Source organism: Strix uralensis, chromosome 4, assembly GCF_047716275.1.
Source record: "Strix uralensis isolate ZFMK-TIS-50842 chromosome 4, bStrUra1, whole genome shotgun sequence".
NCBI lineage: Eukaryota > Metazoa > Chordata > Aves > Strigiformes > Strigidae > Strix > Strix uralensis.
The window spans coordinates 130264405-130277942 of NC_133975.1; the positions used below are offsets into that span (position 1 = coordinate 130264405).

Genomic DNA, 13538 nt, shown 5'->3' on the forward strand with positions numbered 1-13538 from the left:
ACAGTTTACATTTTGGAGCCTGCTTCTGACGAACACGGTTTCAAATGAGCCCATAAATAAAACCCCAATAAAATCAGATGCCACTATGCAATTCCCAAGAGTCTGCATACGTTGTGTTTGAGTTTAACCTAAAGCAACACGCCGATCCTAATGAGTTATGCTACAGAGCCAGTGTTTTGAAGCTTATGCAATCAGCACCGCTGTTTCAGGTACTTGCATGTGGGATTTCTAAATGTGCTGGAGTAAGCTTAAAACCCAGACTCCATTTTAAACTGAGAATCAGTACCCAGCTACTTTGTCGATAGACTATATTGGGTCTGCGTGGGCTGTCTGACTGCCAAAGAGGCAGAATCTGTTCTTAAAGAACCAATCCAGACTCCTGAACACCAAAGAGACTTGTACATCTGGCATCAATTTAATTTTTTTTCTACCTAACTTTTGCCAATGTATTTCCTGCGTTGCGTATGTGGTATTTTTTGCGTCTAGAAAAATCACACCTCCTTTTAGGCCTTAATGATTTTACGTGCAGCAAATATTACTGCTAATTCCAGCATTCCTCGACTCTGTATCCCTGCCTTTGGGTTTCTTACATTGTTTAGCACTCATTTCAGAAACCATAGGTCGGTTTTGCTCAGAATTTCAGCTGCCTCGCTGAAAATAATCGTTCTCCAAAGAGGGAAAGGCAGATGCAGAATGCTTTCCATCTCGCAGTTTCAAAGAAGCTTTTTTGACTTTAGGAGCCTGAGGAGACAAGTCCCAACAAGCCTGAGTTAATTCTTGTGTGACTATCATTACACTGGCTGCCCACAAAGCTAAATACCGTGGTGCTTGATTAGCCCACGAAAAGGATTACGTGATGCAGCTGCGAGGTTGCAATCCAGATTGCAAAGGATGAGACTCACTGACCCAGGGAGTCCTACCCTGTCTGCATCCCCTTTCCCCCCAGCTGGTACATTCTCCTCCTCTTCCTCCTTCTCCTCCTCCTCGTACCTCAGAGCCTCTCTGGAAGCAGGTCAGCCTCCGGTGCTCAGCTCAGAGGGGGGTTTTGTCATGGCAGCTGTGATAATCCCTGTCAGGATGTACACGAAGGAACAGCTCTGGTGTCAGAGATGGAAATTGGCATTTGGCAGAAGCATACATACGGATATAAATATATATAGTATATATGTGGTGTAGGCAAGCTGGGGGCTTTCCTCCTGCCTCAAACCAAGGCCCAAAGCCATGCCTGCCCCCACACTTGTCTCTCCACAGTGAAGACACGGACCTGCTCGAGCGGGGCCAGAGGAGGCCACGAAGATGCTCGGGGGGCTGGAGCAGCTCCCCTGTGAGGACAGGCTGAGAGAGTTGGGGGGGGGTTCAGCTGGAGAAGGCACCAGAGAGACCTTAGAGCGTCTTTTCAATACTTAAAGGGGGCTTGTAAGAAAGATGGGGACAGACATCAGGGGCCTGTTTCAGCAGGGCCTGTTGCAATAGGACAGGGATAATGGTTTTTCACTAAAAGAGGGTAGATTCAGATTAGATATAAGGAAAAAATTTACAGTGAGGGTGGTGAAACACTGGAGCAGGTTGGCCAGAGGGGTGGTAAATGCCTCATCCCTGGAAGGGCTCAAGGCCAGGTTGGACGGGGCTTTGGGCAACCTGGGCTAGTGGAAGGTGTCCCTGCCCGTGGTGGTGGTGGGTGGAACTGGATGATCTTTAAGGTCCCTTCCAACCCAAACCGTTCCATGATTCTACGAGCTCCGCGAAGTGGCAGCCCCAAGCTCGCCCCTGATAGCCATGGTAGCCACCATGACCCTTCACGGTGATCGGCCCCAGGGCAGGCAGTCGGACCTTCAGCCCCGCCGGGGCCCCCCGGCTCTGCGTCCCCCGGGGCACAGACACCCCCAGCGCCGCGGGGACGCCGGGGCAGAGCGGGCCCGGCTGAGGGCCGGCGGGAGGGCGGCGGTCCCGGCAGCAGCCATGGTGACAGAGGCTTTCCTGAGGCCGAGGGGCGGCCCGGGGCGGGGAGGGAAAGAGGAGGAGGAGGAGGGAAGGGCCGAGCCGGGCCGCGGCGGTACCGGCGGCCGCGCCGTGGCGCTGCGGCCTCGCGGAGGCCCGTTGCCGTTTCGAACCGACCCGACCCGGCTTGGCTCGGCCGGAGGAGGAGGAGAAGGAAGGAGGAGGAGGAGGCGGAGGCGGCAGCGCTCCCTCGCCGGCGGGACAAAGGGTCTGTGGGCGCGCAGGTAGGAGCCGGCCCGGCCTGGCGGCGGGGCCTGGCGGCGGGCGGGCGGGCGGTTGCCCCGGCCGGCCGGGGGCGGGCGGGCCGCGGCGCCTCCTCAGCGCCGACGGGACGGGATCTCCCTCCCCACAGCGGCCGGGGCGGTTGTTCCTCCGGCCGGCTTCCTCGTTCCCTTCCGGGGAGCCACCGCGGGCTCTGCCCCCACGGCCGGGCCGCCAACGGCCGCGGTAACCGCCGGCTGCCTGCCTTTGTCTCGGCAGCCGCGGCCCAGAGCCCGCCCCGGGAGCCCCCCCCTTCCCCCCTCCCTCCCTCCCTCACTCCCTCCCTCACTCCCTCCCTCCCTCAGCAAGCGCTTTCCGCCGCAGGAGCCATGGGCCGGCTGCCGCGTTAAGGAGCATCCCCGGCCGGAGGGGCGAGGAGGAAAGCGGCCGCTGCCCTCCCTTTCCCGGGGGCTGGAGATGGAGCCGGCGGCGCGGCCGAGCGGGGATATCCTGAGGCGGAACCCGCAGCAGGACTACGAGCTGATCCAGCGGGTGGGGAGCGGCACCTACGGCGATGTCTATAAGGTGAGAGGACCGGGGGGGTGGCCGGCGGGGTCCGCTCCGGGGGTCCCGTCGTAGCGGGGCCGGGCTGAGGGGCTGGGACCGAGCGGGTCCCGAAAAACCCGCGGACAAGGGGCATCCCTGACAAAGCGTGAGGTTTCTTTCCCTGTCTAACACTTATTTAAAAGGATTGACTTCTGCTTGGAGCACTGGAGAGGGTCCGGTTTACCCGTCGCCTCACTGATTTCTTGAGAGGTTTGAATTGGTGAATATTTCATCTGATGCTTTCCACGTTACTGCTAAAGAAGGTAGAGGGTATCTATTTGCCGTGCCCATTTCCAGAACGCGTCAGTTAAAGCACCCGATTAAAAGTGTGGAAGTTTATCCCTGGGGTTAATAATAGCAGGCAAAAGGCAGAAGCAGCTTAAAGCTCCTCAGAAGCAGCAGCGGAGTTACGGCTGGCGGAAGAGTTAGCGCCACAAATCCCAGTAGATGCTCTTGAAACAGTGCGTGTTCATCGCCGGAGCCACGGCCTTGGGAAACGAAGGTGTAGGCATGGCGTGTTCCTCTGCCCGCTCCTCTGGGAGCTACGAGCCCCTTCCCCCAAACGCCAGGGATGCTCAGCAGCTTTAAGGCTTGGGTTGCTTATAAAGAAAACCTTAAAATTCCCAGCCTGCGTTTTCACCTACATGGGAAGAGTGGCTGTGATGTTTTACTTTGTAATGCTGTTGAGTGTGTTTAAAATAGACCTGACACAACCAACCGTACAAGAAAAGGTGTGTTACGCTGCCACATGAAAGGCAGCGGTAATTGCTTGTGCTGGGGGAGGGCTCTTCCCTAATGTTCAAATTGAACTTTTATAGATGGATCTTGTTCCCACCACCCCTTTGAAATGGTTACTTATGGCCTCAGGGAGTTAATTTTAAAAGTTTTCATGGTGCATATTTACCTTCCTTTTTACTTTTTTTTTTCCTTCTAGAGTGCTGTGCACAGATCAGGCAATGTCTTTGCTAGGGAATCTAGCACTAAATCCTTTAAAAGGATATTTCAGGTTTCATAAATCCGAAACTCAGCATACCTTGAGCGACTTTGTTTGGGTATGCCTGCGTAGTACAGGGCAGCACGGTGACAAAAAACTAGTTGCGTTGTAGAGAAGTATTTTTGTGTCATCTCTTTGCGGAAAAAGAAATATTCTGCTTCTCATTATCCTGGTAATTAGTGGAGAGCTGTGCTGACATGTCATACAGCTTCCGGTTCTGGAGCTGGTTTGAATGCATGGCTCTGCTCTGTGCCATGTAGACATATCCCCTTTAAAAAAAAAAAAAAACAAAAAACAAAAATCAACAAAGCCACAACCCTCCCCCCCTGCCTTCATTCTTTGAGTTATGAAAAATGTGCCTTCTATTCCTGAAGCAGTTTCAGATAGGAATAAACCCAAACCTTCTCATAGTGCAACCTGGCAAATTTAAACCAAATTCTTTGGCAGTCTTTTTAGATGTTGTTATGAGTCTAAAACAAGTATAAAGTTAATGAGTTTAAAGTAGTTTGAGAGCCTACATTTGTTTCTAGGTCATTGGTTTGCTCTTTGTTTTTATAAAGCCCTGCAAACAGGGAGGAACTGTATCAAGGGAATGCCGAGTTGGATGGCACTGGCTGTTATGACAAATATGCAAGCAAACTTATTTTTAAAAGTCATTGATGTTATGTTAATTTTAAAAGTAACTAAGGTAAACCTCTTTTCCTGAAAGGACTTAACGTATAAACATTGCACTTTTACTTTTCTTAGCCCATGGTAAGTCTCTTAGCACAGATGGCACATCTTGTGCTTGCAGAGGGCTGTCAGTCGTGTTTCTAAAATGCATTTCTTGGTGAATATCGATCGTTGTTATGTTGCAGAGCTCGGTCAAGGTTTGCTAGAGAGCGCTCTTAAATTAAAATGGAATTTTCCTCTCACCTCTTCAAGTGGTTTCTCTGCTCCATCACAACTAATGAGTCACCAGCGTCGCCAGCACAGTTGTTTTTAGGATGTCTAAATGAGGCAGCCTTTCTGATTGTGGGAGATCTGCCTCTTCCTCAGATGTTTTTTGGTGGTGGTGGTTCATGCTTCAAATTCTTCTTGGGGCATTTGGTAGCTTTTAGAGTAATTGGTTCTTTTTTGGATGTTGGAGGCGGAGGTTAAGCAAATATTTGTGTTCACTATTAGGTTACAGAAGAATATTTAAGGCCTTTCTAAAAATCTCCTACCCACTTTGCTTTTCATTACTACTATGGAAGCTTAAAACTAAAATGTGTTTTCTTAGTGTTTGTGGGTTTTTTTCCTCTTGTATGCCACATGGCACACAATAGTTGATTGTAGAGTTGCTCGTAAGTACTGGATTGTTGATCTTGTTTTAATGTTGTTTTTTTTCCCCAAAATGCATGTCAGGGTGAGGTAGAAACCATCCATAAATAAATTATTTTCTTATCTATTCACAGAGTGTGTAAGTAGGTCCGAGTTTGGGTCTACCAGTCTTGGAAGTACAATTTCCATTACAATCCTAATGTGTTAGTTGTCTCATCTGGGTTGGGAAAGCTTTTTTTCTTTTTAGTAGAGGATATTACTGTTAAGCCCATTCTAATCCATTGGAATAATTTATCTCTCAAAGCATTGTATCAAGCTATCTTGAATTGCTGACTTCTGAAAGAGGCTGTAATAACGAAGATTGGGTACTCACTGGAACTTAATAATATGCTGACAGTATTTTTTTTCTTTGTGCCCACTCTCTGTCAAATGGTTCACATCCTCAGCATCGTATCCCTTAACACTGCAAAGGCGAGGTTTTAATTTGGCTTTCCTGGTCAGATTTCTGTTTGCCCTCCTTGGTCATATACATGAAAGTCTCAAAGCAGTATTTAAAGATGATATAAGTTTGTTCATGCATGTGCATGGTCATGCTGAAACAGACTTTGTGTGTGTGTGGTTAATGCAGAAGCATCCAGTTGACCAGTGTATTAGAGCAGAAGATTAAAAAAGCTGCTAGAAACCATAAATGGAATTTAATCTCCAGCGGTAGGAAGTGGCCCGTCGGATCCCATCCCAGGTAAACTGCCCTAGCGTGGTTAGATGTTTCCCAGGATGGGTTTTCATGCCAGCATGACCTGTCAGTGAACCTGCAGCTTTTCAGCAGGGCCTTGGAGTCTAATTTGTATAAGGCTGGTTTTGATAACAAGTTCACATCAGCAGCTCTATAAGCGTGTGTTTCTGCAGTCTGTGATATTTTCGGGAAGTACTTGGAATAGGGTAAAGCGGCCTGTTTTGGTTAGCTTGCGGGATTTGGTTGCATCAGAACATCAAGTCGTTAGGTAGTCGTATGTAGTTGTAGACGTTGGTGTCCTGGAGGGACTTAGAAAACAAGCACTGTATTAGGGTGGTAATTTACTTTAGCTGTATTTTACTGGGATTTCCTGCATGGAGTTTTTATTTGACTGTTTTTTTATTTTTATATTTGTTTTTATTTGACAGGGAACTGGAGGGGTTTAGTCTGGAGAAGAGGAGGCTGAGGGGAGACCTCATGGCCCTCTACAACTCCCTGAAAGGAGGGTGCAGAGAGGAGGGATGAGTCTCTTGAGCCAAGGAACAAGCACCAGGACAAGAGGGAATGGCCTCAAGCTGCGCCAGGGCAGGGTCAGACTGGCTCTTAGGAAGTATTTCTTTGCAGAAGGGGTTGTTGGGCGTTGGAATGGGCTGCCCAGGGCAGGGGGGGAGTCCCCATCCCTGGAGGGGTTGAAGAGTCGGGTTGACCCAGCGCTGAGGGATCTGGTGGAGTTGGGAACGGTCAGTGTGAGGTTCATGGTTGGACTGGAGGAGCTTCAAGGGCTTTTCCAACCGAGATGATTCTGTGATTCTGTTTATTATTGACTTGGAATAGGTTTGGTGGATGGTTTAGGGGAAAGAATATCCTGTGTCGTGGTGAGAGGTGCAGGGTCACCACCCCTTGCGTGTAAAAAGGAATTTAAAGTCTTCTACATGTGTGTGTGCCTTCACCAACAGCCTGTTGACTCTGCTGGGGAACAAAAGACTTCTACTCACCACTACCTCCTCTGTCTCCTTCTTCCCCAACTACACAGGGATTGGCTTTTTGTCCTTTTTAACGCAAGTGCCCCAAACAGAGTTTTAACTAATCTTCGATTTTGGAGAAGGGGAACAAAAGGATGGTTTATGCAGACTGTCTCTTTGAATGCTCTTGTTTGGCAACTGAGCTGAAAGATCATGTATTTGCTCAGCCCAGCACCCCTTGCAGGCTGCTATTGCGGGATGAATAGCTGGATGTCTGTCCTCACGGAGCGGCGATGATCAAATATGATCTTATGGAGCAGTTCTAAAGCTGTCTTGTTTTGATTTTTCCAAGCAGGATTGTGAACAGTGCTACAGTAGCTTTCTTTAAAAGTAAGCACAGGGGATGAGAAATGTACCAAATTAATAGCACAAACTACCTGTAAACAAGAGATGCATTTTTATTGAATATCTTGGAAATTTCATTCCTTCTTGAGTCACCTGCTCAGTCTCCCTTCTTCTCCTGGGATTTTTTTTTTTTTTTAAATCTCCTGCACCAGATAAAGGCATTAACTTAGAAGAAACTTTGTTGATTCCTCTAAGAAGAATCAGTGGTTTGCCACTGATCACTGCTGCAGGAAAATAGTGAGCAGTGAAATTGGATCAGGGCAGACAGAGACTCTCTTGCTCAAATACAGTTTAAAAAAAAAGATTTTTTTTTTTTTAAAGGTTGCTGTAAAAGTGGGACTCTGTCCAGTTTGAGTCAGATTTCCGCCCTGTTTGTGTGGTCAGTGCCTTATTCTTAGAGCTGTGCAGTATGATTCCTGGTCATAGGAAAGTTTCAAGGCTGTTGAGAACCTATATTTGATATTTTGAAAATAATTCTTAATGTCAATCTAGTTTCACAGATCATGAGAACTTACTAGTTAAAGCGTTCTGCTACTTAGTCAACAGGTTAGGAATGGAGTGTTAAGGCTTTGTTAATACCAGAGTACAGTTGTGGCTGTGAGAGTTTTTAGTCCCATATTCCCAACTTTGCACTTTTTGGCAGCTGCAGACCAATTGGATTGGCCATCCCTGATTCAGCACTTCTGTCCCTGGTGAATATACATTGCTTACACATAGAAATTACCATAAAACATCTGTCACATCGGGGGATTCCACTCTTCTTCTCCAGATCAAAGCCTTCTGGTTAGCAGTGTTTGTGGTAGCCATGCCTGAACTCTGCGTACTCTTGTTTTTCCATATGAAGGGTGTTTAGAATGGCATCGAACCAGCGCTGTTGAGTTTCTTCTTGTTGCTGTGGAGTTTCTCTTCTGGGAAATTGCACACTTTTCTTTCAGGGTGCAGTCAGTATGATATATATATATATATATTTCTGAGAACTAAGATGCTCAGTGGCATATTGACACCCTCTGTTAGGATATTCAGGAGTTAGAGGGAAGCCCTTGCTTTTCCATTTAGTATCTTTGTACATTTTTTGTCTTATTCATCTTTGTTGTGGAACATTCAAAGCTGTTTGGCTTTAAATATTACCTCCTGTTGCTCATGTTTTCTGTTGATGGTAGGTTATGTGGTGGGAATAGAGTATTTCTCCCTATGTCTGTTTCTCCCCGTCTCTTACTTTCAAAAGCAGGTGGTCTCTGAAATCTTAAAAATAAAGTTTGATTTTTTTTTTCCAGCTCTTCTGAAGAGAGTTGTCCTCCCGGGTTAGGTCCTCAGGGGAACCAAAGAAGGAAGCAACTTTTTGGTGTGCTTCCATCAGCTAGTACCAAGGCTGTACCCAGCGTCTCTTAAGCCAAGGAGGAACTGAGAGTCTGTTCTGTTGAGTTTAATGCCCTGCTGGTACCAGCCTTGTCTCTGATGTAGTCTGCAGTTGCAGTATTACTCAGTCTAGTACTCATCCTTCAGGAGACATTCTGCTGGGTAGATGATTTTGTTATTCCTCATTTATTCGTGGTACAGTGAGGGAGACTGAGGCGTCCTGCAGACTTGCAGAGGAAGGAGTTAACCAGAGCAGGTTCTTTTGTTCCCTGCGTGTTTTACACATTTTTGGAGACCAGTCTCAAGCACCAGAGGTGTGCCTTTTCTGCCTTCCACCCCAGAGCTCCCTTTCAACGTGAGATATCCATACAGAGGAAGTGAATAGCGCAGTTCATCCGTCCCCTTTGAAACACACACACTACCCGCCCCCCCGCAACAGCAGAGGAAATCTCTGAGAAGGAAGAACAGATCAAAGATCAGAACATTTGCACACCAGTATCTGCTTCATCTTTGTTTCCAGAAGATGCAGTGGTCATTTTCATTACCAGTGCGTTTGGGTACATTTGAATGCGTCCGAGATTTATAGCATGAGGTGTCTGAGTGATTCCCAGTTCCATCAGCAGAGGTGTGTGGTAGAAGTACACAGATGATCCATGTCAGAGAAAACAGCTCTTCCTGTTAGCAAGGCCAAAATGGAGTTTGCCAACATATTTCGCTGACACCAGCAACTGTCCGTCCGCTCTGCAGCTGGGAAAACAAATATGCTTGCTACCTTTATTCATATTTGGCACCTGGCTTCTTGGTTACGGCTGTGAATGGAAAGAAGAGGCAGCATCAACCCAAGGTGATGCCGTTTGAGAACAATGCAAAATGGGTAGATCTCCATATTCATAAAAGTTGTTCTTCAACTCAAGGCAGCCTCGATGCGTTGCGTTTTAGATTGCCAAGACTTTCTCGCACTTTGCCATTTTGTTAGGATTTCAGATTTTATATTTCTTCAAGAAGTTATAATAGTTCTTTCCCAATTCTGAAGGATTCTTAGCAATAAGAGTGCTCAGCAAGGTTTGGTGGATACAGCAGCCTTTGATTTGTGGTTTATGGCAATTTTGGTGGTCCTGAGTGCGTTCTGGGATTCCAGTAAAAAGTCAATGAGAAGGGCAGGGGTTTTTGTTCAACATTTTGCATTTGTGATCTACATGCTACCTTTCTTTTAATGGGAGTAGGAAATAAGGCAGACCTGACTCTGACAGTAGTTGAAAAATAGCAAAAGACAATTTACTCCACCAGGCCTTCCCCAAATCTCCTTGCAGAGCGTACGTATGGAAGAGATTTTCAGAGATCATTTATCTGAACTTCCCATTTGGCCTCACCAAGTAGCGTAATCTTTCCGACAGATTAACTCAATCCGTCTAATTATACAGAAGGGGTCTCAATATTATGTACCACCACGTTCTTCTCCAAGCTGTGTTTTGCTAGACTGGAGAGCATGTTTACACAGGCAGCATCATACAGCGCTACTTGTTGTGCATCTCCCATCCCCTTTCCCTTTTCTTGTTTAGGGAATCTGTTCAAGAGTGGCTTGTTTGAAAAATTGGAGTCCCTTCTGTTTATCAAAATAGCAGAGTGGCTCCACTGAGAGTGAAACACCTTTTAACTCTTTTCCCACCTAACCAGCTCTGCAAAATCTGTATCTTCATCTGTTGGATAATACTTAGCCTGTTGGCATCATTTTGAGACCCAAATCTGCCTGCTCATGTGTTCCCCTGGCCTGCGGGAAATGTCTCCATCACGTGAAGGTCTGAGCTGTCAGGAGCTCCTCGCGTACAGAGGCTGGATAAACTGCTTTTCCTTCCTAGATTGATTAGGGGAAAATTTCAGCATTTGATACAGAGAGGTTTCCATTCTGCTCTTCAGCTTTCTAGATTCCTTCACCCAAGCATTAGAGCGATTAATTTTCTCCAGCACAGTGGATAGTGTCTGCAAGGACTATCTCAGCTGCTCAAAGAGCCGAAGCTTACCTTCCTCCGTGGCGGATGGAAAATGCTGTGCTGAGAAGCCGCAGCTTGACTGCGTCTCTGGAGCTCTCCCGCTCTTTTGGTGAGAAGAGCACATGGGAGGGTGAGCAAAGGAATCGCTTCCTGGCTTCTCCTTCAGTTGGGACTGGACGTCAGGAGCAAATCTGTTTTGTGGGTGCTGCGTCTGTCAAATCCCAAGGAAAGGGATTCAAGAGGGGACTGGCTTACATGGAAACATTAGGAAAGGGGAGGGGGGGGGGCATTAGGGAAAGGACTAACATCTTATCTCAGAGTCAGCGACCACTGACAGAGCTGTCGGACGCAGGACAGCAGAGGTATCAAATTATGGGACTAGTGCATCTAGCATCACAGATCTCTCAAAGTTGCTCACTGTTTAGGCTGTGGGGTGCTATGATATGGTTTGAGCGGACACTGGTCAGTACACCATGAGCAGGCAGTTAAAAAATCTGAAATTTGTTGCAACAGAGGGAGAATAAGAAGTGCCAGGTCTTTTGTTCCAAAGCCTTAGCCTCTTCCGGTACTTTTCCATAGTCTGTTATCCTTTGTGTTGCTTTATGTGTTTCTACTGACTTCTCTGCTCCTGAAGATACTAAAAAGATCATGCAAAATGTGGTCAGGGATACCCCTCAGAGCTTTGAGCTGATCCACAGGCCTGGTGGCCAGAACTGCTGCATTTACTGAACTGATCCATCAAAACAGCATCTTTAATGCCATATTTGATGTGTTGGAATTACTTTTCTCCCAAGTGTATTTTTGTGTCTTCCACATGAGTATAGTGTATAGAAGGTTCATGTTTTCATAGAGATGAGGAAGATTTGGCTGGACGTTTCCAGAAAGCTGAATGAAACGTGTTTTCAGGTTAGTGTGAACAGCTGGATTTGTAGCCTGTTGAAATGTGAATTTTGAGACTATTTCAGAAAGGCAGGTGCTGTTTCTCGTCACAGAGTGAAGAGGTCATTGCAAGGGGACACTGTTGGCTTATTGGTAAGAAATCATTCTTGAGCTTTCTTTGTGTAGCTCATTGCTGTGCAGCATTGCAGGCATCTTACATTTAATGTGATGATCCACCCCAAGAAGCTGTATTTTTGTTCTCTTCTGTGCTCCAAGTATAGCTGTTTGCTGATCATTGCTATTGAAGCAATACAGAATTGTGTTACATTTGTCTTAACTCGCTGTTTAATGTACAGACATGCAAGTTAATAGTTGAATTATAATCATTAGACTCACAAAGATGTTTGGGAGATTTAGTCATTAATCTTAAGGGAAGATAAGTGGTAAAGTGTCTTGCACTGGCACAGAAATGTAAACATGGTAGGTAGAAAGAATAAAGGTGGGGCCATACCTTCTTTTATAGATGTACTTTATCTTGATAAAACTTAAAAGAATTAAGATTTGACAGGAAGCAATGCCTAGTGAGTGTTTGTTGCTCTCCAGTGATTAACAGCCTCAGGTATTTGTGTCGTATTTACGAGGGGTTTGAAAACAGCAGCAGCTGAAATTTTTCTTTCGATGCACTTGGTCTACAGGGGGGTAAGGGAGAGTATTTGATGCATCTCTTGCGGTATTCACAGTTTTATTGTCTGTCGGAACAGGGTTAATTTAAATATAATGATAGATTCTCTTAAACAGCTGATATCTCTTTTCATTTAAAACTGTTTTTCTGAAAGAAGCGTTGACATTTTAAATGCCCACCGTCTTGAGAGGACAATTCTGTTGCTGGGGAGGATAATGGGAAGATACATGGAGGGAGGGATCTGAGCTAGCTCGGCTCTGTGGGCATCGCTTTTGTAGTGTTAGCAGCTCACGAGGGGTGAGGGTTTCTGAGGCTGGACGGCGTGTATCTGCATAGTCAAAATACCTTCACCAGCATGATATTTAGGAGGAGTTTGGGTCAGTAATTGGATGGGATAAGCAGTTTCTGATAATGCTGTTTCGTTTTGTCACAGAATCACAGAATCGTCTAGGTTGGAAAAGACCTTGAAGATCATCCAGTCCAACATTGTCAGGCATGTCTGCATTTAAATTTAGTTAAAGTAGTGTTTGACTTCCGATCCTCTGCTTCTTGGTTAATTATGAAGAGACATGACTAACTTTTTGATTAACATAGTGCCTTTAAAACTTCACCAAACAGTTCCCATCTAGAGAGTCTGTTTTAAAATTTGGCTGACAATATCAAACTAGTGATGAAGGGACTTACGAGGGTGGGTAGGGAGATCTTGAGAACCTTTTATGATTTGCCATCGCTTCAGTCACAACTGACTGCCTGTTTAGGGTACGCGAACATAAAATTATTCTTTTTTTCTCATTCTGTGGGTGTCGAGGTTTGTCTAAATCCTGCAGCGGGATGTCTTGAGTACGGACTGACTGTGCTGGCTCGAGCAGCAGAATTAGCTCCTGTAGGGGTGGAGGAGGAGGACAGGCAGATTGTGGCTTTTCTCCATAAAAGCATGGTACAATGAAATTCTCAAAGAGGTGAAGCAGTTGTAGCCTCTATTTCTCGGAGCCTTGGTGCTTCAGGCAGTGTGTGGAAAGTGTGTGTGAGACACTGCCTGCCAACCAGGCTGGCTGTGCTTGGTTTGCCCTAGCAGAGGTGTGGTGCCAGGCTGTTTCCTTATCAGCTTTATCTTTCCCGGGGATGCAGTCTCACTGGACGTTGAGTTCCTCTTGACGTTATGGCTTTGACCCTCCTACTACTCTCTCATGGTTTCTGCTTTCATTGCTTCATCCATGTGTATCACTTTATTTAGTTACAGGAAGCTTTCCGAAGCTTGAAGTGGAATTTGCATGTGATCCCTATGTGGTTGCCCTTTGATTACGTGAGTTCAGGCTCTGCTGTTTGTGTGCAGGGAGGGGCAGTAACAATAGTTTAAGCTTCCTGCAGGTGGAATATACTTGCAGGATATATCATGTCTTGCAGAGACCTTATAGTACATGTAATATTACAT

At 46.4% G+C, this 13538-nt stretch overlaps 1 protein-coding gene across 1 annotated transcript in view; it reads left to right on the top strand.

Annotated features, from left to right (window-relative positions):
- Positions 1 to 2080: 2080 nt before the first annotated feature.
- Positions 2081 to 13538, top strand: part of MAP4K5 (mitogen-activated protein kinase kinase kinase kinase 5) — a 72657-nt gene continuing 61199 nt past the window's right edge. Inside the window, exons 1-2 of the mRNA XM_074869236.1 lie at positions 2081 to 2222; positions 2584 to 2784. Coding sequence (XP_074725337.1) covers positions 2677 to 2784 — 108 coding nt within the window. The 5' untranslated portion in view covers positions 2081 to 2222; positions 2584 to 2676. The remainder of the gene's footprint in view (positions 2223 to 2583; positions 2785 to 13538) is intronic.